General features: G+C 34.9%; 3 protein-coding genes and 1 long non-coding RNA gene across 7 annotated transcripts; 2 read left to right on the top strand and 2 right to left on the bottom strand.

Moving 5' to 3' along the window:
• Positions 1-3,248: 3,248 nt before the first annotated feature.
• On the bottom strand, positions 3,249-4,881 carry LOC118041901 (uncharacterized). Of its 3 annotated transcripts, none has more exons than XM_035049410.2 (4): positions 4,445-4,881; positions 4,242-4,371; positions 4,007-4,100; positions 3,249-3,609 (listed from the first exon to the last, which is right to left on the bottom strand). In XM_035049410.2, exons 1-4 carry the CDS (start codon positions 4,765-4,767, stop codon positions 3,578-3,580), a joined length of 579 nt encoding a protein of 192 aa, XP_034905301.1. In that variant the 5' UTR covers positions 4,768-4,881; the 3' UTR covers positions 3,249-3,577. The 3 variants fall into 3 exon arrangements, with proteins under 3 accessions (XP_034905301.1, XP_034905300.1, XP_034905299.1); XM_035049409.2 differs by having other exon boundaries at positions 3,249-3,616; positions 4,445-4,880; XM_035049408.2 differs by having other exon boundaries at positions 3,249-3,622; positions 4,445-4,879.
• Positions 4,882-6,674: 1,793 nt separating this feature from the next.
• On the top strand, positions 6,675-9,313 carry LOC118041693 (large ribosomal subunit protein eL15). The gene is made up of 4 exons (XM_035049168.2): positions 6,675-6,808; positions 7,249-7,415; positions 7,574-7,771; positions 8,858-9,313. Exons 1-4 carry the CDS (start codon positions 6,805-6,807, stop codon positions 9,101-9,103), a joined length of 615 nt encoding a protein of 204 aa, XP_034905059.1. The 5' UTR covers positions 6,675-6,804; the 3' UTR covers positions 9,104-9,313.
• A 738-nt stretch (positions 9,314-10,051) lies between these two features.
• On the bottom strand, positions 10,052-15,288 carry LOC118041375 (3-hydroxyisobutyryl-CoA hydrolase-like protein 1, mitochondrial). Of its 2 annotated transcripts, none has more exons than XM_035048675.2 (14): positions 15,035-15,288; positions 14,845-14,925; positions 14,699-14,767; positions 14,519-14,582; positions 14,349-14,428; positions 14,016-14,099; positions 13,410-13,494; positions 12,831-12,916; positions 12,617-12,738; positions 12,373-12,433; positions 10,945-11,043; positions 10,752-10,853; positions 10,617-10,658; positions 10,052-10,398 (listed from the first exon to the last, which is right to left on the bottom strand). In XM_035048675.2, exons 1-14 carry the CDS (start codon positions 15,185-15,187, stop codon positions 10,279-10,281), a joined length of 1,248 nt encoding a protein of 415 aa, XP_034904566.1. In that variant the 5' UTR covers positions 15,188-15,288; the 3' UTR covers positions 10,052-10,278. The 2 variants fall into 2 exon arrangements, with proteins under 2 accessions (XP_034904566.1, XP_034904567.1); XM_035048676.2 differs by having other exon boundaries at positions 14,845-14,953; positions 15,035-15,171.
• Positions 15,289-18,408: 3,120 nt separating this feature from the next.
• LOC140954496 (uncharacterized) lies at positions 18,409-25,202 on the top strand. The gene is made up of 3 exons (XR_012167817.1): positions 18,409-18,902; positions 22,113-22,273; positions 24,338-25,202. It is a non-coding gene; the product is annotated as an uncharacterized lncRNA (long non-coding RNA).
• The last annotated feature ends 1,236 nt before the right edge of the window (positions 25,203-26,438 follow it).

A 26,438-nucleotide genomic window follows, 5' to 3' on the forward strand; every position in this document is an offset into this window, starting at 1 on the left:
CATAAAGGTACTCTCTTTATCTGTCAAATTCTGCTACAAAGCTGGAAACAGAAATGTACTCCTTTGGCTACCAAGAGCATCCACAACCATGATCTTTACCAACACCAGAATTCACATTTAACAGAATCTTTTCCCTCTTAGAAATCTTCTTGCCAATGGGATTGACAAATGCTGGAAAACTAAATGGTACATTGAGACTGAATTGACCTTCATGATATAGTAACTTTTGGGACCAAGTCACTTTTACCCTTCTTCAACCCAAATTGAAGAACTCTTCTCTAGTATGGATGCTCATCCACTACGGCTAGTGGATGAGCATCCATACTAGAGAAGAGTTCTTCAATTTGGGTTGGAGGGTCAACTTTCTCAATCAAAGAGACCTGGTCTCAAAAGTTACTATATCATGAGGGTCAATTCAGTCTCAATGTATCATTTAGTTTTCCAGCATTTGTCAATCCTATTGGCAAGAAGATTTCTAAGAGGGAAAAGAGAAGATACTGTTAAATGTGAGCTCTGGTGTTGGTGAAGAAATTTTATGCAACAATACTAGCCATGGTCTAAAAGTACGCAATTCTTGGAGGCCTTAATGTTTCAATCAGCTTCTAGTAGCTTGACAAAGGAAGTGAGGTAATGATTATGGTTTGACATGAGCTAAGGCGTGGAGTTGGCAAAATAGGTTTCTTTTATGACGCAGAGGTATTGACTTGGTCAAGTGCTTCAGTTTCTCCTACAATGTAAGATCTTGCACCCTTGGCTGTTTTTCTCCCCAGATATATTTGTCTATAGTACTGCCATGGATTTAATGTTCATACAATGAATATACAAAACATTCAGGGAGCCATATGAACACTTATAGTGGTTGACTGTTGTTTTCACAGGTCTACTCGGAGGATTTATTTGGTGGTGTGCTTTTATCTTTTTCCTAGAAACAACCAGAGCATGCAGGTTCATTGCCATTGATCTGCTGCATATTTGGTGCCAAACTTTAAATTGAAGGTGTTATATCTAGCCTTTTCAATTAATCCATTACTAAGCAGATGGCTACATGTTTTTTTGAGATTAGTGATGGAAGATTAACAACTCCATTTGAGTAGTTCCATTTTGGTTTATCAGAGTTGGTTGTTGACTTGTTTTTGGTTGTAAGGTATACTCTAAGAAGACATTTAACCATAACTCAGCATCAATCAGGTTCGACAATGCTAGCATCCTAATTTCTTTATTTTGAAAAGTGAACAACAGGTTTTAAAATCAAGTGCGCTAATGGAAAGATACTCTGAAACCAGGAGATATGATTCTGGAGGAATCATTCAATGAGTCTGCAATCTACAATCAAATAAGTTGAGCAGTTGGTGAAAGCCAGCATGATCAATCAAGTACAATAATGTTAGTATTCAAATTTTCTGCTTTATACAAAGTGTACAGACAAGCATTGCATCATGTTCATTAATTAATGGAAAGAAATACTTGCTGCATGTTATCACCATTGCCATCCCCAGTTATTATGATTTTGGATTAAGCCTTTGATCATATTTTTTTTCATTTGAAGTTCATTGATCTACTTATGTGAAACTGGAGTGGCATTCTCTTCTCAAAGTTGGATTCTAATTCTGGCTTGTTGAGTTCAATGTGGTTGAAAAGGCTTCTCAAGAACATTTTCCCCTTAATTTTATTGCGCGTACAAATGTAATTCCATGATGAGAGTTGATTTCCTGATACTTGTGGTGTCAGATTCTTTGTTCAGCACCGACAACCCAGTAAATAAATTAAACAATTGAATGCACACTTCTAAGTACATTTCTTTTTCCCGAGTAGGATAAGGCATGAATGTAGCAATCAAATACCAGGGTCTTTTAGCATCATGACCATAGGGTCCATATCTGCAACTAGCATGTTCATCGTCTCTGCAGTATTCCAAAAGTTAATACTCTCTTTTATCTGTCAGATTCTGCTACCTATCTGGAAACAGAAATTGTACCACTTGGCTACAGAATCCCTTACTGTAACTATACATTTTATTCACTCCATGTACAAGCGAAAAAACCTTGAAGATTTAGCCAAAGACCCCACCTTTCCATAACAAGTTGTCTAATTTCCTTCATATGACATGTGATCCTCCTCTGTTTAAATCAGAATTCTAACGAGAGATACCAAGTCAGATTTTTCTATGGGGCTTGTTTTTAGATTAGAATTTAATTATTTCACTTTCACAACTTTCTTGATCTCTGAATTAATTTAGATGATATAAGCTCTTGGATCCCTTGCTGTTCTCTTTTTAGGAAAACTACAGAAATTTAAGCTAACCCTTAAGGTTATGAGCTTGTTTTCAGGTCCACTTTTCTTGATAGAAGGTTCTGTTAGTTCCAACTCCCCATTCAAGTGAAATTTTTAGAAAATGAAATCCAATAATCATGTCATAATAATCAAGGAGGTTACATTAAGCTCTAACCGTAACATAAGCAAGGCATGTAAGGGGTGGATGAGGCATTCGACGGGCTTGGCTGTCCTTTGCCCTTCATTGTTTACTTTTTATGGAAGCTAAGCTCTCAGTCAACTGTTATCCCTTAATTGGTCTCCTTTTCTCTGTTTCTTTTACCCTGTCAGACATGGGTTTTCTATGTTGTTCTTGGTAATTTCACCATTAAAAGAGAACAAACTCATGAAGTATAGAAAAATAAAACTTGATAGGATCACAGGACCTGCAGAAAGAACCTTGGCAGGTAACTCAAAACACACATACTTTCCTAGAAAAATAAATTTATATTTGTACGACTTCAAGCTCTACTAAGGACTGTAAAGCACATATTGTCCTTAATAACAAGAGTTTAAATAGACTCCTGGATTCGTAGGTTCACTCACTCCACTTACAAGCACCAGTTCCTGCTCTCCTAACAAGGAACATCCTGCACCCACTTAGGGCTTGGTTTCTGCCCTGTTAAGTTAAGTATGATTGAGAAGGCTTAATCAGATCATTTTTCCCTTAATCTTATTTTGTTTTATAAAGCAGATGCAGAATTATGGAGCATACAAATCTAATTGCATGATGGGAGTTTATGTCCTGTATTGCTGGTCTGTTCAGCATTGGAACTGTACTGTTGATCGGGAGCCATTGTAGCCATCTGTTTGATTTGCTTTTTGCCTGAATACAATAGCTTCAGAAGTATCTTTATCAGCTTGCTAGACATTAAGATCCGATCCCTCCATTCTGTGCAAAATTCTCCGCTCTGATTGCAAGAGAGAGAGATTTGGACTTCAAGCAATTGAGATTATTTATAAAACAAAATTGTTTCATCTATGAATATAAACAGATAAGGGTATACAAGTTCATAGTTTAGGGCAGCCATCAACTAGCTAGGCAGTTAAGCTCCGCGAATCCTTGCCACAACTACAATCAAGAGGATCACAATGGAGAGAAGCAGTGATGATCTAACTTTGTCATCCACATTATGATTGGTTTCTTCTCCGGGTTTTTCCTTCTCAATTGGTTGAAAAACCTCATTCATTAATAGTGTGAATTTATCAAGGAGTTCGATAATTTTGGCTTTAGTGATGTCCATGATCCACCTCAAAACGCGAGCAGCTATGTCCGATTCTTCCTCGCAGCTTTCTTTCCTACAATCTTCAGCTGCACAAGTTAATTAACACTGTAGTAAAAATTGAAGGCAAATTAATTATCAAGTTTTAAGCAAATGTAAGCCTGGAAAACTAGCACTTGACTGTGCAAATCAGTTCCTTCTGAACTGCAAGGTTTCCTTCTCCTTCCACGGGTCAATCCAATCATCTTTTTCCAACTCCCCATGACATTACTACAATTTTAATGCTTAGAATTGTTGCAATGAAAGAACCAAATGCCCCATTTCTGTTAACCAAAGGGCTAGACCTATTGATTTTCTCGATAATGGAGAGCTCAAACTCATGAGCCAGTTTAAACCATGCCTAGAATCGATGCAAATTAGTTTCTAATATGCCTATCCAATACATGTCATGACAGTAGTTTAAGAATACAAACCTGGGTAGCAAGACCCTTGCAGCTTCCTCACCGCCTCATTGCTCATAACAGCATCCCAGACAGCCTTATCAGATGCTAGAGAAATCACCAGTCTCTACTTTCATGTTAGACTCCATAAGTGACAACTCAGAAAATTAATGTGATACAAGTAGAAAGTAAAATTAAATTTCATTCTTCGCTTCTATCGTAGTTGCTGAATTATGAAATATGCAACAACCAGAACAAGAAGAGGCACCTTAATAGATGTATCAGTTTGCAGCAAGCTAAAAGCATCACGAACTCTTCCATAACCAAGAGACAGCAATGTTCTAACACCACAACAGTCCAACAACATCTGCCCAGATGAAGAAACCTCACTCAAAAAACTGTCAACATAACAATTTATCAGAATAATTCATGCAAACTTTCTAGAGAAAACAAGAAGGAAACATCACTCACTTTTGAAGGGAAGCTATGGCGTTTTCAACTTCCAATTGTGATGGCACAGTGCCTAGAACAACATTATATGGAGACACCCCATTCGTCCTTGTATCATGATCTTTTCCATGTATTACAGCAGACTGTAACATTCTTGGACAAGTTCCCCTTTGACAATAACAAGAAGAAGCAGTACAAGACTGTCCAGGAGATGCAACAGTTTCACTAACTGATACAGGAAAGTTGAGACTAGTAGAAGTAGAAGGCAAAGAAGGGATGGCAGAAGTGGAAGGTTTGAATTGAATCATAGGAATTAAGTCCATATGCATGGCTCCTCCTCCCATGGTTTTTTTTTTTATCTGCTTACTCCTTTCGCTGTAAAGGAGTGGAGGATAGGAAGATAGGAGAACAGGACCTGGGCAGATTTTTTTGGCAATGTATCTCAACAACAAAATACATGTTGCTTCATTTCTAACCATTTAACAAATCACCTGCCTAGTTTAGATTATTTCATTAATTCAGATAAAAAAAAAGGTCTCTTACTGTCAAATTCAACAGATATATTAGGTTTGATTGGTAGGTGAAAATAAATCACTAATTTTATGTGCAGGTAAATTTTAGTTAATCTTTATAGAATATTTTTAAAAAATCTTAGGTCCTTGGGCAGGTTATAGTTTTATTTATCGAACTCTTAACAAAAATTAGATGGAAATTTTAACTTATTTATTTGTAATTATATATATGCATATATAACTGTGTATTTGTAACATTATTTTCATAACATCTCAAGTACAAATTTGCCCATACTTTACTGTGGGAAAGCAATGGATCAGGTGGGCTCTGTTCTGTTTTAAGGGGGTGGATTGTGTTTGGGGTTGGTTTAGATTTTTTTTTAATCATTTATAACTTTTTTTAAAAATATATTTACATATAATAAAAACTACCATGAGTATTGAGTAATGATATATAATAATTAATAATTGATGGATAAACCTGTTTCATACTAATTTTTTATATATATATATAAAAAAAAGGAAGAAAAGAAGACCAAGACCATAACAAGAGGGTTTGACAAAGTACCAAGTCCAACCCCCTTGGTTATGGCTACGTGTTAGATTTAAGTACTTTTGGATTCGATAAGATGCCAAACTCGGTCTCTTTTCGAGTTCAATTGAGCATCAAATCCATATGTCTATGGATCTGGTAAAATATCAAACCCAATCTTTTTTTGAGCTCAATTACATGTCAAGCCCAAATGCCTATAGGTTTTACAAAATGTCATATCCAATCCTTTTTGAGCTTGCTATACATTGAACTCAGGCATATTGATGTAAGATGTCTTCTATAAACATGGGATACTTCCATCAATCTAAATGCCATTAAAAAAGACACTTACAATCAACATGAAAGGTCTTTCTCATACTTGAACATGAAAAAGGAAAAAGAAATGACTCTTCATGCCAAAAAATGAAAAATTTAAGATTATAAATATACTTTGAACAATCTAGGTAGAATGTTTATAATATTCATTTTTTATAATTTATTCTCAACATTTATTATATATAAATTAAGAATAAACTTTTTTATCTTTAAAATTTAATGTTTATTAACTTCTTGTTATAAAATTATTGACTTAATTATCATAGAATTCCAAAAATCCTTAAAAATAGATTGTTTTGCAATTTATGTTACGAACTTTTGGAGTTCTCAGTTATATAAAATGAACGATTAACATGAACACATAATCATGTATCATCCAAACATGGTGAAAAATAATTTTTTAGATTTAAGATTATCATCAATTAATGTATTTATTTAAAATGATGATAATTTTATTTAATCGGCCATAGTTGTACAGGAATACAACATGGCAGAGCAAAAATTGATTGTACAGAGTTGCGGCTAGATATCACTCGAATGAGAAGTCACTCGTATTCATGCAAGAGTATCATTAATCTACAAGCTTGTTCTAAGATTTTAATTATACGATCCATCAAAAAACATGTAATGATATTGAACACTTGTGGTGTTAGAACATTCTTGTGTCGTAGATATGGAAGACGTTCGTTTTTATTTTGCCATCAACATATTTATCAACTACCTTCCCCAGGGAGATCAATTTTGAGGTAACATTGTAACATGGGCCTGCAAAATGACTAACAACAACTTAAGTTTAGAGCCGAACTAAACTAAACCCAGTCAGAGCCGCTAGATCCAGCCCAGATATATTATGAGTCCGACATGACCCAAAATCAGATAAGATCTGACGGCCAGGATTAACTTTCTGATACATAAATAAAAACTAGGGCATCACGCCTCACAATAATAAGCCTTGGAGGTGAAGAGAGGGGGCCGTTTTCGACTTCCACTGCCACACAACAATGGGTAAGAAAGCACTCGTAGACTGCTCTTTATTGATCTCTTTTCATGTTTCAATCTTTAACCGCTGTCTGTGTAGTTTCTTGGATGAATCTATTTATTTATTTGGTTTAAAAATGAGCTTGAGATGATTTTTTAGCATACAATCTGATGATTTAATGAACATGATGTTGATATTATTGAACTTGATGTCTGATGGGGTTTAAATAATTCGTTAAATCATGTGGAAAACCGAATGTTTTATGCTGGGTTAGTGCTTTCATCACTGATTTTTTGTCCACTTGATTTATGAAATAGGCCTATCAAGCCGGGTTTCTTTCCTGGTCTTTTGGTATTGTCGTTGCTTGAATACAACTAGATTTAGAATAGAAACATGGGTTTTGGTTGTGTTTATGATTTTTGAATTCTGGGATCTGGGGTTTAATAATGAGTGTGGTGATGTTTAGGGGCTTATAAGTATGTTTCGGAGTTATGGAGGAAGAAACAGTCAGACGTTATGAGGTTTTTGCAGAGGGTGAGGTGCTGGGAATACCGGCAACATCCTTCAATTGTGCGTGTCACTCATCCTACTCGTCCTGATAAGGCTCGCCGTCTGGGTTACAAGGCAAAGCAGGTGAAGCTTTTGTTTGTAGTTACTTTCATCTATGTAGTTTGCCATTCATGGTGCTGGTGATTGAGTTAGAAATCACTTTATTTGGTGCTGGTGACTGAGTTAGCAATTACATTATCTGGTGCATGTCTTCTTGGTGATGATATACATTGGATTTTCAGGGGTATGTGGTCTATCGCATTCGTGTGAGACGTGGTGGTAGGAAGAGGCCTGTTCCTAAGGGTATTGTTTATGGCAAGCCAACAAATCAGGGTGTTACACAGCTCAAGTTCCAGCGTAGCAAGAGATCTGTTGCCGAGGAGCGTGCAGGAAGGAAATTAGGTGGTCTCAAAGTTCTCAACTCATATTGGATTAATGAGGTTAGTTATAAGTTCATTTTTACTTGCTCTTTCAACTTTCCATGTTGTGTTAAGAGGCAATAGCTTTACAATATGATTTATGATGACTTGATGAGGACCCTATTTTTATTAAGCATGTTTGATTTTCAATTGAACTAAGAATGTCCCAATGATATTTACTTGGCAAGTGAGATAAGAGGGTCATAACATGATTAGCTTCTATTGCCTCTCTACTTACCGAAACCCTTTTCATATTTCTTAGGCTCTATGCGTGTTGGCTTGTACTCTAAAGCTAATTTAACCTTAACCTTTCAGGATTCCACTTATAGAAGTTGAAACTTCTATATCAGAATTGTTTTCCTAAAATTTTTGAGTTATCACAACAACTTATTTGTTGGTCATTTTATTCCTATTTTTTTAAAAAGATTTAAATAATACCTGTCCTCTTAAATTCAAAATAACTAATCATTTTCATCTTATATCATTTTCAATTTAAATTTCAATAAAACTCCTTAGTTTGTCAAATTTAAAAGGATTTAAAATATAAATAATTAGTTGTAGTCAATTTAAATTTCAATATGATTCCTCGGTGAATTAATTAATTAATAGTATATGATAAAATCCTATTGAAATTTTATGCGTTTCAACAACATTTTTTTATTTTAAGTCCATTTCAATTTGACAAACGAAGGAATTTTATTGAAATTTAAATTTGAAAATGATATTATTTAAAATATGTAAAAAATGGAATAAAATGACTTCAAAAAATCATTTGTTTTGATAACTAAAAAATTTTGGGAAAAAGTTTTCTGATAGAGAACTGTTTTAAAAATAAATAAAATAAATATTGAAAATAAAATGATGTCAATAAATCATTTGTTTTGATTTGCAAAGGATAGGTCTTGTTTTAAATTGAATATCAAAACAAATTTTTCATATATTTCAATTTGTTACCTTCTTGTTGGGAAGAATGCAATCTATGTGGTTGTGCTGTTTTCAATATCTCAATTCATTATGCTAATTATTTTTCGAGTTCTAGTCAATTTTATTGGTCAGCTGTTGCTTTCAAAAACTTGCCTGTAGCTGAATTAACTTTTCACTTTTCAGGATTCCACTTACAAATATTTTGAGGTCATCCTGGTCGATGCTGCCCACAATGCTATTCGCAATGATCCAAGGATCAACTGGATCTGCAATCCTGTCCACAAACATAGAGAGCTTCGTGGTCTCACATCTGCGGGAAAGAAATACAGGGGTCTCCGAGGAAGGGGACACTTGCACCACAAGGCACGGCCTTCCAGGAGGGCAACATGGAAAAGGAACCAAACGCTTTCTCTCCGTCGCTATCGGTAATTGCACGGTCATGTAATTGGTGCTTTTGTTTCTCTGCAGACTTGGTGCTTTCTTGCAGGCTTTTCCATTGAGAGATTATTATGATAGTTTATTACCGTTTGTTTAGTACAAGTATTTGCTGCATTGGATGTAGCCTTATTTTGATACAAGTTTATTCACTTGTAAGACTGGATATCCTTGACTTTATTGCACTAGATTTTTGTTGTTGGATGATTGGATCGCCGTCTTTGACGTATCTTGTTTATTTAGCTGAAGGAAACGCAGAGTATTTGCTTTTGAGATCAATTTTATAACTGGTTCTTTGAATGAAATGATGCCCTGCCTAGAGAGGAAAAAACATAGCTGTATAGTCCAGGGATTTTTAGGTTTTAATTAGAATCAGATGTCATTCGATTTTGGTTTTTCATCTCATTCTTTTTATCTTGTATGGGATAAAAATTGTATATTTTTCTTCTTTTTAAAGTTAATTTGTTTTGTCTTGAATTCTGCTGTGATCAGCCAATATCCTTTCTGGAATATTATTTTTTATTTAAAAAATATATTAAAATAATATTTTTATTTTTATTTTAAAAAAAATTATGTCAAAATAATTTAAAAGCATTAAAAAATATTAATTTAAAATAATAAAATAATAAATTTTTTAAAAACAATAGAAACATGAATAATCTAATCAAAGGTTAGGTTTGGGTTTGCTTCATGGATCATGTTATTTCTAATTTAAAGAGATTAAAATCCATTAAAAAACAAAACAACATTATATATATATATATATATATTCTCTCAGTGAATTTCTATGGTATCGTTGAACTCTTCAACCGTAGTACAGAACTTAAATCAGAGCCCCTCCCTCTACTACTGGAAAGGATATTAATTCTGATGCAAGAGATATGTTACAATAGATGACGAAAGCTCCACATGCTGTGCCTGAGCGAACTTTATAGGATAAAATTGAAATCAACAAGCTTCAACACCATTCACAGCTCTAATAACGTTACAAAATGACGAGCTAATAAAGGTTATTTGAACTTATTTTGGAAGCTACTCAGTCCCAGAATACATGTATCTATCATATGTTCTTACAATAATCTGAGACAGTAAAAGGCCTATTTCATCTGCCTTTCCTCATCTTTCAAAAACATAAAAATTCTAACAAAAAAATTCCATTTATGTGGAAACTATGTAAAAGCTTCTCGTTGTTTTGTTGGAAGGTCTAGATCAGGTTCGGATTCACTAAGAGGAGAGAAATAGCGGTCCACCATGTCCTCAGACACCTGTTCCAAGCTTGGAGGATTCCACTGCATATTTCAAAATGCATGATGATACAATTACGTAATGCTAACACGCCTATTATTTAAATAAATGGTGCTAGGGTTGCTATATTCGAACTAATGATTTCAATAATCCATCAGATAACCTTTCTAGTAGTGTAGTACATTATCTTAGAGCTACATTCTGCAAATAATTGGGATTGCTAAATTCCATCTTGGTATACAAGTAAACTTTCCATCCATACCTTTGGTGCCAAGTCCTTGTCCACCATTCGAGCCCGAACCCCCTGACAAGTTTATAAAAACACAACACAAAATTAAATGGTGATGGCTAAAGATTCTGAAATATTATTCAATTGAAAATAGATTACATTTCATACCTCACAAAAATCACCAGAGATTTGCTTGGATATTCCTTGTAGGCTCATTCGATATTCACGGACCAAGCACTGATCAAGTGTCTGAAATCTACCTTCTTTTATCTGAACCAGTTGATGTTTGTAGCTTAGATCATAACAAAGAAATGATTGTAGAAGAGAAAGTCAGCCAGATGACAATGGTTCGAGGACTCACGGATCTCAAGGAAACCTTCAAGCTCAGTGGTGACGCTTCTTTAAGTCTTCTTAGAGTGGAATTGAACCATGGATCGTTTGTTTCAGCAGCTTCCCTTTCCTGAGAGAAATGGTTATCTAAAATCATGATAGCAATTTTTGCTGGAAAAAAGATAATTAGAATTTATTAGCATAGGGCCAGTGTGTTTCCATGGGTCTGTTTAGAAAAATTGTTATAATAAATTCAATTAAAGCTCAAATATATTAAAATCAAGTTTGAAAAATATTCATATATGCAAATGAAGTAAAAAGTTTGCATATCGAATCGAAATCTATAGCATCAAGATTTGTTTTTATTTTTCTATTTATTACATGTATTTAAAGAAAACCAAAAACCCACGACAACCCCTCTTTTTTTTTTTTAACTCAAAGCTCATTTAATTTTTTATGGAAAAATCTTGTCGTCCCACACATTAATTTACTCTATTTTTTTGGATTTAGAGTTTGTAAACTAAAATGAAAAATTTAAAATAAAAAAGCCTTAACATGTAGGGAATATATTGAATAAATTTAAAGTCAGTGGACTGAAATAAAAATGAATGTAAAAATACCTGACATATAATTGTCTATGAAGGGACCAAATCACACGTATTAAAATTTTAAGGATTAATGTGAATTTAATTACAAAAACCACATAAGTTTTTTTTTGGGAAAAATGCATGGATTTAGGGATGATATTGCCTAAATTAAAAATCAAAGGACCAAAGTGAATAAAATGTCAAAAATCACTTAAATTGTCTGAGAAAACTACGTTTTGGGACTTTATATGCATTCATTTCCCTTTTCACCTAGAAGGAACTGTAGGATCCATGTTTCCTTTTAGTAGCTATGATATTTATAATTTATAACAATTAGCGTTTATTTCTTCCCCTGGGATGGGGTTGGGGGAAGGTATGGGGGAAATAATGGCTTTTCAGGGGAATCTGTTCAGCAAGCTGCATTTTAATGGGCAGTACTTGAGCTTTGCTAACGGCTCTTCCAAGATAAAAGCTGACAGGACCATCACTTTTTTCAGACCTTCACAAGGAGTCAAAAGAAGGGGCTGCTAGAAAATCTTCAAGATTTCCCACCCCAGAACGTTTTTAACTCAGTTTATACCCATAAGTGAAGGAGTTCTTTCCTTCCTTTTTATGCACCCACCCTTTGCACGTCATATCTGTCTGCTTAGTCCTATGTCTCCAAATTCTTTCTCCCAGAAAAACCAATTTCAGAGGAACGATAACTGGACAAGGTTTATTTTCTTCGATAATGATGAAAAAGAATGCAAAGCTTAAAACTTCCAATTGTTCTCGGGGAGTGATCTATATAAAAAGATTCTATTACGTGAAATTTGATTGCATATATTGTTCTGGGTCAAGGAAAACATGTGACTATCAGAATAAAATCTTACCAGAGCATCAAAGATTTCTTCAACCGTGTCATGGCTGAAACATTTATCGACCATTTCAATCCTAAACAAACAATACAACATAAGGTCAACTGAAAAGATTATCATTTTGTTAAACTATAGTAGCTTCTTTTTTTTTCAGGGGGAGGGGGGGTTAGGTTTTGTTGCGTATGCTACGAAAGGCAAATGTTATTTTACAGTAAAACAAGAACATGCTACAGAACGAAAATGAAAGACAATATATTACCTGTGAAGTACACTCATCTTATCTGGATAGACAAGGTCACCGTATTGTTCTAAAGAAGTTTCAATGAGAGAAGGATCATCAGTGACCAGTTTCCCAAGATGATGTTCAACTAAACGAAGTTTCTACAGGATCAAAACAACATAGGATAATGTCATACAACCAGGACAGAGAAATAAATCAAGACAAAACAAGAAAAGGTTTCACCAGTATTAACTTCGCTATTCGTGTAGTGTGTAGCTAGGCCACAAGCAATCATTTCTGCTCCATTAAGTGTGTCTCCAGTTAAAGCCAAGTACTCACCTGCAAACAAGAATACACCTTATGCCATACTCATACTAGAGTATTTAAAGTAGGTTTAAGAAAAACACTTTTAAGTTGTGGTTTTAAAAGGATAAGTTTTAAAAAATGTGTTTTCTTAAAATTGCTATGAGATAGATTTTGCACGCAAAATAAATAAAAAACAAGTTACTTTAGCTTTCTACAAAACGAATGTTTGAAACACGATTATGTATGGCGCCCGGTGCAAAAGGCAGAAGCTAGTTGGCTAACCAAATAGTTTTTTCTCTGTGGTTGGGTAAAAAGCAAAAGCTACCACAATACTAAATGGTCTCTTATAGTTGCTAATCGATGAAGTGAGGCTACAGATAAGGATGTTTTCATTTAAGCCCATAAAAAAAGGGATACAGGGGAAGAAAAGAAATGCAATCAGAAGAAGAATTGAAATCTAAAATAACAGTTCAGGTAACAGAACTTAATAATACTACCCAAGAAAGAAAAAGTACTGCTAGAGTACCTAAGTGACCAGGTAGATGTGAGAGGAAGAAGGATGCTCCAGCATCAGGGTGGAATCCAATCAGAGTTTCAGGTGTGGCGAAAACCTTCATGAGTTGCAAAATTTATATAGCCGTAAACAATTAACTCAAATAGATATGCTAAACAAGTCACTGATTCTGCACTGTTTTCACATTCACATCACTGGATATAGGAAAGTAAGCATCACTAATATACACTTCTTGAATGTCATGACTACCAGGGTACAGAAACAAGGTTTTTAAATGAGATTTCCTTCTTAATACAAGATTTTTGGGTTTCATATGGGCAACTCAAAAACAAGCTGGTCCCTTGTCAATAAAACATGTAGCAAATAAAAATCTATATGGCCATAAAAGACAATGGACATACTGAAAACTTTTTTTAAAAAAAATGACACACCAAAAGCTCTAAATGGGCTGAAGTGCCAGCTTTCATGATTATTAGCATTAAAGAACTCCATTGTGACATGCACATCCATGAACATAACACAAGGATACACGATTAGCTTTAAATAGATTTAAATGGCAGCAGGGGGGGTAAATAAACAGCATTATTACAGGATCAATACTTGTTTTCTTTTACATACAGTTTTGTCTGTTGCAAGTCGAAATGTTCCCGGGATTGAAATTCCAGTCCCACCACCCATGGTAATGCCATTCAAAATAGCCACCTACAAGGAAATTGTTACTCACCAATGTAACAATGCTGATAACTTACTAACACAAGTAAACTTATAAATGAGATATCAGCCACATTTCCTTGAGTTATTAATCAACCAGTGTAATTATACTGATCACCGACAAGGAATTCATGCATGTCAATATCAGAGCTACAAAAATTGACACTGAAATGCAGAAAACCAGACTCAAAATCCAGCAATCTATACAAGCTATTGACGATTTAAATCTTGAATACTTACATGTGGCTTCAAATATGTACCTAGCACGTATATGAATGTATATAAAGTCCCAAAAAATTCCTTACACGCTTCCCATTTCCCTGCATTGATTGAAACAAATATTAAGCAGCCGAATAAGCAAGATCACAATAATATTTTCAATACGCATGTATGAAACTCTGATCTCTTACCCTGGTTTATTAGGTGATATAGATTAACAATATCTCCACCAGCAGAAAATGCCCTGCCACTGCCCTTCACAAATTCAAAACAAACACACCAAGTATCCCTTAGCACAGATTAAAACACAACCAATCAAGAAAGAAGAAGAAGAAGAAACACATAGCTGAAACCATAGGGGGGGATCTTACCTTTAATGTAACAAACCCAACACTTGAGTCTTTCTCCCAAGCTTTATACAATTTTAACAATCTAGCACCCTAAAAAAACCAAAATTAAACAAACTCGATTAAAAAGAAACAATTTTGAATCAAACCCAGCTCAAAAAAACACTCACCATATTAGTATTAAGAGCATTAAGAGCTGAAGGTCTATTAAGAATGGCACTTCTTGAATTAGCTTTGTCTTCAACGAGTACCTACCCCAAAAGGAACCCGAGTCTTAAACTTGACAAGAAAAAAAACATAAACAATCCAGTAAAGGTTTGGTCTTTTTAAACAAAAGAACGAAAAAAGAGAGAGACTAACTTGGTTGTTAAGCTCATCTTCAGTTGGAGGAGAAGAAGAGAGGCTTCTGCTGTGCTGTGGGCAATGTGCGAGAAAGCTATGGGAAAGCTTAGATTTATTATTGTTACAGCAGCTTCTAATCAATAGAGCCGCTGCTGATTTCAAACCCTGCATTAGCGCTTTCCTTCCTTTCGTTTCAATTCTTGTTTTTCTCTCTATTAGAAATGCCACTCCTCGCTGCAAGCACAGTTATTTTGGGGGCCTTAAAAAGGGGGAGAGAGCGAGAGAGAGAATTATTTTATTTTATTTTTTTTTTAAAAAAAAGGCTTTGCTTTATTATGACAAAGATTTTAAGCTTTTTGTTAAGTTAATTTTTTTTTTTTTCAAAGAGAGTGTTGATTATAACTTAATCTCTGTATTTTAACTAAATTAATTAATTAGTTCTTATAAATTAGAAACTATATATATTTAATCTTTCTAAAATTATCTTCAATCTAGTTTTTTTTTTTTTTGTCAATTTTATGTTTTCTTTTTAATTTATTTTGTTTTTTAAGATGAACAGAAATGAAGAAATAAATTATAAATAAAACGATGAAAAATATTTTTTTGAAAAAAAAAAATATTAACTTCATAGTCAACATTGATAAAGAATTATTTTTAATAAAATATGATGATTAGTTTTAATAATTAATTTATAATTAACTCATTTTTTTTTAAAAAAAAGGACAAATTTATTCTCGAACCTCATGGTGTGTTTTCATCATGAGGCAAAAGGATGAGGCGGAGTTTTTAAGTGGAAGAGAAACTACCCTAAGCTGTGAAGCCACGGTCCATTAATTTAATTAATATAAGATTTACTAGGTGCCGTGGTATATAATCAATATAGGAGATCTTTAGTGTAAGTTAATTTTATTTATGAAATTAGATATAAGATTGATAATTTTATATTTCTATTTAATTAGAAATCTTTATAATAACTCAAAAGTTATTAATTGAGAATTTGTTTCCCTTTTCAAGATAGATTAGTTATCTAATTTATATTTTTATAATAAAACTTCGTGTTATTTTTGTATAAATTAGTTATTATTAGCTCTTGGAATTATGTGGTGTTTATTTTTTATGTGTTTTTAGTTATTTATGTGAGTGTGAACATCATTTTTTCACTTTAAAATATATTAAAATAATATTTTTTTATTTTTAAAAATTATTTTTAATATTAGTGCATCAAAATAATTTTAAAATATTAAAAAAATATTAATTTTAAACAAATAATTTTTTTTTTTAATTTTTTTTAAAAAACAATCAGGGGACTGCATGGAAAAAAGTTGATTATGTTTAAAAAGGGTTATCACTCGTATGCCCATGTCACTATCCTTAAAATTCATCAACGGACCTTTTCAGAATTCAGAGCGAGAGAATTCCAACCTTCTTCTTCACGAGTTCATAGAATATCATTGCACTTGTAAATCTATCATAATACATCGAATCCTGCAAGAGCTTTAAACTAAAATATAGTTGAGCTGAAGTAATACTAGGATCGATGAGTAATTTTTTGGGAATTATTGTATACGCAAGTGTATAATTGTTATAGAATTTTGAGTAGATGAGCTATTTTCTACGATTTGATTTTTAGAAGTGGCTTCTCATGGATGATATCCTGAGTGTGTACGCAATATAAAAAAAGAATATTATTATTCTTTTCGAAGAAAAAGAAAAGGAAGAAAAAGAACTTCGAGTAGCAAAGCAAAAATGCAGAATACAATTAATTTGAACTTTCTTTGTTGCCACTGTTCACAAGATACAGCACAATAAACATGGGGATCGCGTATAAAAAATGAAGGGGCAAGCAACATTTGTTTCATGGTGACATGTTCCTTTCAACTGCAAACCACTAAATTATATTTTTCATCAGTTCCAATCCAACCTCCTTCCTTATCACCTCCTTTTTCTTTGAAACTCTGTACATTTTTTTTTTTTTATCCTCTCTGCTGAGCCATTTTTTTTAACAAATGGCTAGATATAAGTGAAATCATCTACTGGTTTTTCTTCAAAAGGACAAGTGAAATCATGCACACAGTTAATGGTGCAGTTCTAAAGATTTTAACCATTAATGGATCTGTGATTCGATGATATAAGCTTTCTCTAGCTACCGGTCTCTCTCTAGCGTTTCATTTTGCTTTTTGTTTGGTTCAGTGTTTATCATTTGATCTGCAACATGACACAGGATGCAGTCAGGATTCTGTTCACTGGAGCTGGAGCTACTAGTAATCTCTGCTTCCTATATGCATTGCAGGTTTTTAATGGCCCGGTTGATTGCTGAGAAAAACGTAGAGAGCAAGAATGAAAATTACTTTTTTTTTTTATTGAATTCCTGTATTTAATCCGTTCTTAACCTTGATTTAGAACTTTAGGGTGTCTGATCATTGACAATTCAGAAATTGCAGATACAAAATCATAATATTTTCAATAGCCAAACATAACAAGAATCCAAGGAATCCTGAAGAAATTTAAAGTTTCCTTTTTTTCTTCTCAAAATTCTTTGAACTGATAGTTATTGAAGAGATGGGAAAATAAGTTGAGCTTCGGAATTAACCATTTCCTTTTAATGCTCTTCTGATATTCTATTTCTCGCCAAAGTTGATGCCTCACGTTGCTAGTACATTGCAGATCCTAATGGTTGCAAATCCAGTAAACACTAAGGCGCTCGTCTTGAAAGAATCTGCTCCTTCAATCCTGGATAAAAAACATCACATGCCTCACCAGGCTCGACCACAACAGAGCCCTGAGCTACTTATCTGACAGGCTAAATGTTCTTGACAGTGGTGTGAAGAATGTAAGCAAATGGGGAAATCACTCTTCAACGCAGCCTTCAGATGCCAATTATGCCACTGTCACAGCTAACATCACAGAGAAGCTGGTCCGAGAACTTGTCGCCGATGATCATCGGTAGGCTCGAGTTTCTAGCCTGCTTTACTCTCATTCTGATAAGCAAATAGCCAAAAAAAAAAAAAATTATTCTCCACAAGACAAGATTGTGAAAAAATATTCAAGAATGCATTAGGATGTGGGCTTGTGTAATATCGATCTTGAAAGATACTATATGTAAGAAGCCGGCCTGAAGGTACTTAATTTGTGTTAAAAGATTGAGCCCATGAGCCTTCTTGGTTTCAATCATTAGGCTCTGGAAGCAAAATAGCGGCGAAGAGCTCTAATAAATCTAAAGCCCAAAGACCCAAATCAAAATCTGCAGGAATGGCCCGGATTGATTAATGGAAAATTTCAGCGTCGTGCTATTACACTCCTCTGTAAAGGTCTGTATTGGTCAATTTGGATAGCGCGCAACCGCCTAATCTTCGATTCCAAGGCTCCTGATTGGGATATGATTTTTTATCTCACTTTTCACCGTTTGGCTTTCTGGTTGAAGTCCTCAGTTACAAATTTCAGCTATACAGGCTCAGATCTTTTTAGAAATCCTGAATGTATTATGAACTGGACTAACTAATTAAGTCCCTCATCACTTTGGTCTTTTCTTTCTTCATATTCCCATTGTATTCTATCTTTCGTTCAGCCCCACTTACTTGATGGGGCTGCTTATTTAATATATAATTATCTCGTTTACTATCAAAAAAAAAATCTAAAGCCCAAAACCCCTAGTTAATTTCTTAGGTCTCCTCCACGGACAAACTGTCTTGCACTGATGATACTGCTCCTCTCTCCGGTTGAGCAAACTCTGCAAAACCTCTAGCAAGTTAATTCTAAAACCCTAAACTAGGGCTTTTACATATTCTCTTATAAGCCAAAAAAATGGATGAAGGAATGCAGCAATTCCAACAAAGCTTAGTCGAGCTCGAAAAATGATGCCGAGCATGTCTTATTAGCTCGAAATAAGGTGAACTTCACAATCACTTGTTTTATTTCTTATTAGGTGGTTGAAAATGATAAAGAGAGGAATGGAAACCGAGAAGCATTGACTGCACTAAGGAAGAGAGCTAAGACTACAAAAACTAGCATAAAGTCTCCGTTTGGGTCTATAATGAAAGTCCAGATCAAGGGCTGCTCCTTTAGTGAAAGACATTTGTGGGACTTGTGGTAATCATGACGAGAAGGAGAAAACTTGGATAATGTTTCTAGGAACTGTTGTTTTTACTTCTATTTCATTTCATGGTGCCCACACTATCTTGGAGAACCCCCCCCCCTTTTGTTTTAGTTATTTTAATTAAGAAATGTTGATTTTTCATTTTAAGAGAATTGCATATTTATGATGGGTTTTAATTTGATGATTTGTCTGATGGGGCGGAATCCGGGACCGGTGATGTATTGATCTTTGCTCATAGGAGGGTTAAGCACACTGAGACACAATATTTAACGTGGTTCAGCAAATTGCCTACATCCACGGGAGAGGTTCATTTTATTTAGAGATAGAGAAAGAATACAACACATGGAGGAGGATCACATTCACTCAACTCCCATCTCTCATTGCTACATAGGGCAACAGCTGCTGGTGGCAGCAGGGCTGCTGATGGCAGCCCTTCTCTTTCTTTCTCTCTTCTTCTCTCTACATGTCTCACAACTCTCACACTTTGCTCTCTAAGATCATGCCTCTTTTATAGGCATCAATGGCAGCTCCTCTTGCTCCTTTGTCATCAATGGTGGCTGCCAAACTCATCTCTTCTTCAACAAAGGTGGCTGCCAACTTCTTCTCTTCTTCAACAATGGTGGCTACCAAAGTCAAGGTTGGTGGTTGCCACCAACAAGCCTCCTTCTTTGACAATGTCAACATAATTGGCAATATTCCAACAATCACCCCCTTTGCCATTTATGTGGGCAATTGTCATCTTGCTTCTTCAGCACACGCTTTCTGGAGCGTTCTGAAATGGGCTCCTTTCATGGCTCTCACACCTTCTCTAAGGTGTCTCCGTTTGTCGTTATGCGACGGTCTAAACTAGAGCTCTTATCATGGCTCATAGTTTGGCACATATAATTGGGTAAACATGTGCACCTTCTTCTTCTTCATCTCCATCGACCACCATGATGACCTTTAGATGCCTCCTGATCGGGCAATCTCTCTTTAATAATTCACCACTGTCATTTTCGGTCTCAAATCTCAAAGATCGGACCATACCATTGCATCCGGAATGATCAAATTAGCTGGAAACATGTCTTGAATCGTCCAAATCGCACTTCAGACGGCTAAGATTTGATCAAAAACAATTCTGGCCTGATCAACGACTCAGATTCAATCTCAGATCCGGTTGCACGTAGGATCCGCTACACTGGATCCTATCCCTCGGCTCGAGACTCGGCTCGGCTCCAACTCAGCTCGGCTCCACTCGGCTCAGCCTGGCTCGGCTCGCGGCTGATGACATGGCAGGTGGGTCCCGCTATGCTGACATGTTAGTTGACTAGTCAATTGACTTGCTGACTGTGTATGTGATGTCATCCTTGCATCATGATGACGTCATCCTTTGCATGGCACTGTTCATGATACGTCACTGTTCATGTCTACTGTTCACATGGGTCGGGTCAACTCATCCGGGTGAAGAAGACGCGTGGGGCGCGTTGGGGCGCGTGGGTAGACGCCTTGCCGGAGAGTGATGGAGAGTGCGGCCATGTCCGACGTCCGATTTTGACGTCGTTTTCACCAGTGGCTTCGTATCGTCCTCCTCTACACGGTGGGATGGTCAAAACACAATTTTGACAACTTTCATTTTTGAGCAAAGATCAAACACCACTTTAAACCAAAAAGCTCTGATACCATTTGATGGGGCGGAATCCGGGACCGGTGATGTATTGATCTTTGCTCATAGGAGGGTTAAGCACACTGAGACACAATATTTAACGTGGTTCAGCAAATTGCCTACATCCACGGGAGAGGTTCATTTTATTTAGAGATAGAGAAAGAATACAACACATGGAGGAGGATCACATTCACTCAACTCCCATCTCTCATTGCTACATAGGGCAACAGCTGCTGGTGGCAGCAGGGCTGCTGATGGCAGCCCTTCTCTTTCTTTCTCTCTTCTTCTCTCTACATGTCTCACAACTCTCACACTTTGCTCTCTAAGATCATGCCTCTTTTATAGGCATCAATGGCAGCTCCTCTTGCTCCTTTGTCATCAATGGTGGCTGCCAAACTCATCTCTTCTTCAACAAAGGTGGCTGCCAACTTCTTCTCTTCTTCAACAATGGTGGCTACCAAAGTCAAGGTTGGTGGTTGCCACCAACAAGCCTCCTTCTTTGACAATGTCAACATAATTGGCAATATTCCAACATTGTCAATGTAGTCGAATTACTAATTGTGTTGGTTTAATGAGCGCAATATGTTCTGGAAGTTAAGTTTGAAACTTGTCTTATCATGTTTGTCGTTGGTCTAGTGTTTTAGATTTGTGCACCGATATGAATAATAAAGTGGGTTTTTACTGTTTTCTGTTTCTCTGCTCAGAACATGAGGAATTTTTGGAATACATGGTTGCTCGAGATTTAGACTTGAAATAGGAGAAACTTGGGAGATTTTATTGTTTTGAGAACCTCGTATTTGAAGGTCTTATGTTGCCAATTCTCAATGAGAACTGATATTGCTTATCAAATGGGGCAAAGAATAAAGATTTTTTCTGTTGCTGGAGATGGTAGATTGAGATTGAGTTTATGCATTGCACCAATACTCCCAGCTCGGTGTTAGAACTTAGAACCCTAGTTCAAAGAGGAACTAATGCATCATGAGAAAGTTGTATATGTAGACATTTGATCTGATATTATACAATTTCCCTCGTTCTTGCAAAATGCAATTAATGTTCTTGGACATGTATAATTTGTGAAGGTGTGATTCATTATGTGAATTGGTAGCTTATTTTTTGGACAGAGAGCATGCAAATTGTTGCAAGGTGCCTCCATAAACTATTACTATCAGTTTTTTGTGCTTCATGGAGAAATTTCAGTGAAAACATGTTATGGTTAGCCTCAATGCATGAAACTTTGCAAGTGCCAAATCACAAATGACATATAAAAGCTACCTATGATCGATGAAGACTATGAAACTATGATGCTTGAAACATGGTTGGTCATCAATATAGACTTTTAGTCTGCCAATTTTTTCTTTCAGCAAGCGTCAATGGCAATTCCTTGAATCTCGTGTTTGCTGTGATGCTGATCAAGAACAGCTTGAATATGAAGCAAAAAATCTGCAAAGCTTTGTAAAGGAAAAGTCCATTCTAAATTCAGAAAAAGGTGTGCTTGCTGACAGTATTAGCCAGACAAACCAAAGTGAGTTATGCATTGGGAGATTAGTGTTCCTGTTCAATAATGGTTTTTGCATATGTTGTGTGTTATCTCCCTGGTTTATTTTTTCATCTTCTGTTTCAACTCAGATGAAGATTGAGCCTTATTTCATTTGGTGCCACTACTTTGAGTCTTCATATTTAGCTGCACTTATATGGTGGCTTCTAGAATTGCTTTCTTCTGACTATTGTATCTTGCTGGACCACCAATTGCAGCATTCATATTAATATTGGACTGGATCATGATGGTCCATCTGTGGATATGCATTTGTACATTTCATCTTATGTCTTTTCTTATTTGTTTCCATATTCAAGTAAATTATGAACATATTATAGGCTTCATCATATGGTGACGAAGCCTTCTCTTGGATTTATTTTATTATATTTCTGATATTAGGGTTAATTAATCTATGGTCATGTGATTAGCATGTGACTTTTTAAAGTATTTCCTTTATAGGCTAAATAGTTTTGCTTGGAGACTAAGACCAGGAATCCTTTTCCTACAAGGATATAATGCTTAAATTAATATAAATAGGCTGCTAGGATTACTTTCGTAGTAGTTTTTGTTATTTTATCAATCTATTCAGATTCTAGATGTTTCTTATGAACCCTAAACCCTAATTATCCTGTTCCAACTTCAGTTTATCCTATTCTTAGCCATTATTCTGCAGTAATTTCTGTTTTCTACTGCTTTCCTCTTTCCAAACTAGGTCATATGGTCTACCAGAAAAAAAAAAATGCATGTGTTTTGTTGTTATACCTGTTTGAAGCTTAAGTTCATGCATCCACCTTTTGGTTTTAAAATGTTAGAGAAATAAAAATTGGTTAACTTGTTTTACTATGGGTATTTTCCTGATGCTGGGATTCTTTTTCTCTCTCTCAAAACTTGGCACTCTGAAAGTGCAGATATTACATCATGATAGTTTAGGAAGAGCTCTTTTTCTGTCTTGGTCACTGAAGACAATACTTAGTAGTTCTGATAATGAACACAGATAGCTTTTATGTTGATCTACACTTAATAGTTGTGATGATGCTTGCATTTTTATCAATCTAGGGTCTTTGCCTGTTTCGGTGACAAAAGAATTGGTGAGGTTTAAATATAAAGCAAGCCAATTGCTAAAAAATACTGCAGAATAAAACACTCTCCTAATTCTCCTTCTGAAGGCACCATATCTTGTTAATTGCTTGTCTTGCTATTATCGTCTGGAGTCTCACTTGGGCTTGTGACCACAAATAATAAGCTTATGGCTTCTTCCTTTCATCCTTCCCATATTCACTTTCTCTACACAAATTGGATGGAGAAAGGTGTCAGGTTTGGGGACCATCTGACTTTATTTTTCTCACTCAAAAAAGAGTGGAAGTTTCCCGGGGACTGCTCAAACAGTTCAAGATACTTTGTTAGACCCTTGTCTTCTTCTTTTCCTGTGGTCCTTTTACCCTTAGTTTTCACATCGTTTCCATAGCTGTACGAAAATTCACCCTCTTTTGTTTCTCTTCTATCCCATCTTGTTTTTATTTTCTCCTTTTTTTTTTCGCTCTTCTAATTGTGTACACTGACATGACCTTGAGTTTTCGAGATCGAAGTACTGTACAAACTCAGCCAATCTCTTTCTGTGTTTTGCATGAATGGCCTATAGATGCTGAAACCTTGCTATCTCTAGAGCATTTCAGATTCTCAAGTACTGGATTTGTGATTTTATTAATCTATGCATCATCTCTTTGATAATTCTGGAACTTAGAAAATTGATTCCACTACCTATGTATCTTAATTATTCAACCAGTTTGTAACCTTAAACTTGTAATGACAAAGGTGTAGTTCCCCTCTTGAGAGCAGTTATTACATATGCTCCATGTAATTTTATTGCTGAATTTTTCCTCGCATAATTCCATTTTGGTTTGGATCATAATTGGATATTGGTTATCAATTTGTGGGATCATAACTCTTTGATTTTTATCACTTATTAGAATCACCTGCTCATGGTTCTGATCCTCCGTGTCCTTACACAAACATTGTTTGGAAACTATATTAATCTCATTCTTATTGTTGTAGATAATGAGATCTGCATGGAATTCTCCTCTCAAGACTCTGGCCAGAAGAAGCTTCTCAGATGCATAGAAGTTCTGTTAAACAAATCACTACTCCGGCCAACCATTATCGTAATGTGATTATTGCAACTTTTTCTGCCATGACACTGTTTTACGTGTATGAGCTGTGAATTCCTCTCACTAGTGGAAGGTAGTAGCGTTTTATGAAAGGTTGGCATTACTTGTCATATATGCTTATACTTAATGGAAGCATTTATGAAGTGGCCAAACCAAGCATCCAGAAACTCCAAAAGCAGGAAGATTCATCATTCATGAGATTTACACATGCTTTTGTTTTTATTTTTTTTACTGGCAAGGAAGATGCTCTGTTACCTATAATAGGAAATTCGGATACTCTTATACGGTAGACATGGGCAATTACCATGTCAAAAGGAAAACATGATAGCGGGTTAATCTCATAGATGGTGCTTGCATTTAACTTGTAGAGAATGTAGCTGTGGCCCCCAGCGAAGCCCTCTTGCTCTCCTTACCCATGCTGAGAAAGTTGTTTGAAAATGTAGAGATTTTGAAACTTCTATCGAATAGAAATTAACTTATTATTATTTTATTTTTTTTTATTGAAATCAATGGTTAGATTTAAAACATGACGGTTCTTGTTTCCTTAGAATCTCAATCTGCATGGATGATGTTGGTTGGGGCAAGCCACACTGGGGCATCAGGGGGCAACTGCCCCTCAACTTTTTATAAGCATGTTTATGTGCAGAAAGCAGAAAACATAAATTATGAGTTGAAAGTCCCAGGAATGGAAGGAAAGTTATAGAAAAATATGGGAAATAAAAAGAGAGAAAGAATACTCCGTCTTTACGTCCAAATAAAGCAAACATGCAATGCATGTTTAGTGGAAAATCATTCATTTTTGGATTTTCTTATATGCATTCGATTAAAAACACTACAAAATCGTTTTTCCAGCAATGTTTATTTTATATGATTTGGCCTATTTTTGAGAAAAATATATTTGATGAGATTGATAATGAAATCGTTATGAAGAGGTATCAAAATATAAAACTCAAAAAAAAACAATTATAATGTAGATTTTTTTATTTTAAAAGTATTTTTAAATTAATTTCATTTGATATGAGTTAGTATACATGTTTTAAATTGATTTCTCTATATAACATATGTCTATGTAGTGCACAATATAAAGTATTTATTAGTAATTTACCCCCTCATTGTTTAAAAAATTCTGACTTCATCACTAGGTCTGGTTCAATAACATTTTTCCTCTCTTGGTCGAGGTCTGTTTAGGTAGATAAGATTGAGCCTCTCTTAATATCTGTGTTGAATATAATGATGTTGTTGTAGATTTTTTGTTCGTTAATTTATTAGCGATGCCCAGTAATCAAAGGGCAGAGCCAGGAATTTTTCCTCCCTGGACTATTAAATAAAATATAATTTTTTTAAAAAAGGATTAATTATTAATTCATGTATATAAATTTTTGAAGTTAACAGTAAAGTTTTAATTCAAATACACTACTCAAAATATTAAAAAATAAATTTGAAAGTACATAAAATTAAAATAAAAGTAAAAATAAACTCACTATTGAAGTTATATTCTTCAATATTTTATGAAATATAATTAATCTATAATCGAATCTGAATCGATATTGTAACAACCCTCAACCGTGATAAAATAGTAATCTTATGTCAACTGAAAAAATAAAGTAATTAAATTTTTTTCTCACTCAATTCTTCTTTCCTTCACTTGATTCTCTCTCAATATTTATTCTCTTATTAAAGCATCATATTAGAAGATTGCATGTAAATTTTCAAAAAAATTTAATAACTCAACGAAGAACTATAATTTTTTTTTTAATATAAAATTAAAAAATAAAAAATATTAATAAAATCTTAATTATAGTATCTCATCCGAGCCTTAACATGCCTCCGCCCAGCCCATTTGAGGTGTTTGAAGCAATTGTACACAGAAGTCCTGGACAGCATGGCATGCGTTTCATTGACCAGGCCTGCAAGTCTACTTGGCTCTATGACCTCGGCTGAGCTCCCCAAGAAACACCAAAAGGGCGATGCAATTGGGAGCTGCGGTG

Source organism: Populus alba, chromosome 14, assembly GCF_005239225.2.
Source record: "Populus alba chromosome 14, ASM523922v2, whole genome shotgun sequence".
Lineage (NCBI taxonomy): Eukaryota > Viridiplantae > Streptophyta > Magnoliopsida > Malpighiales > Salicaceae > Populus > Populus alba.

Coding starts and splice junctions, on each gene's coding strand:
- LOC118041375 (XM_035048675.2), bottom strand. CDS start 15,187: ATGCAGGGTTTGAAATCAGCAGCGGCTCTATTGATTAGAAGCTGCTGT. Junction 13,495..14,015: donor GACTTGCAACAGACAAAACT/GTATGTAAAAGA, acceptor CAACTCATGAAG/GTTTTCGCCACACCTGAAAC. Junction 10,659..10,751: donor TCTCTGGTGATTTTTGTGAG/GTATGAAATGTA, acceptor TAAACTTGTCAG/GGGGTTCGGGCTCGAATGGT.
- LOC118041901 (XM_035049408.2), bottom strand. CDS start 4,767: ATGGGAGGAGGAGCCATGCATATGGACTTAATTCCTATGATTCAATTC. Junction 4,101..4,241: donor AAACTGATACATCTATTAAG/GTGCCTCTTCTT, acceptor ACATGAAAGTAG/AGACTGGTGATTTCTCTAGC. Junction 3,623..4,006: donor GCAAGGGTCTTGCTACCCAG/GTTTGTATTCTT, acceptor TAACTTGTGCAG/CTGAAGATTGTAGGAAAGAA.
- LOC118041693 (XM_035049168.2), top strand. Junction 7,416..7,573: donor TGGGTTACAAGGCAAAGCAG/GTGAAGCTTTTG, acceptor TTGGATTTTCAG/GGGTATGTGGTCTATCGCAT. Junction 7,772..8,857: donor ACTCATATTGGATTAATGAG/GTTAGTTATAAG, acceptor TTCACTTTTCAG/GATTCCACTTACAAATATTT.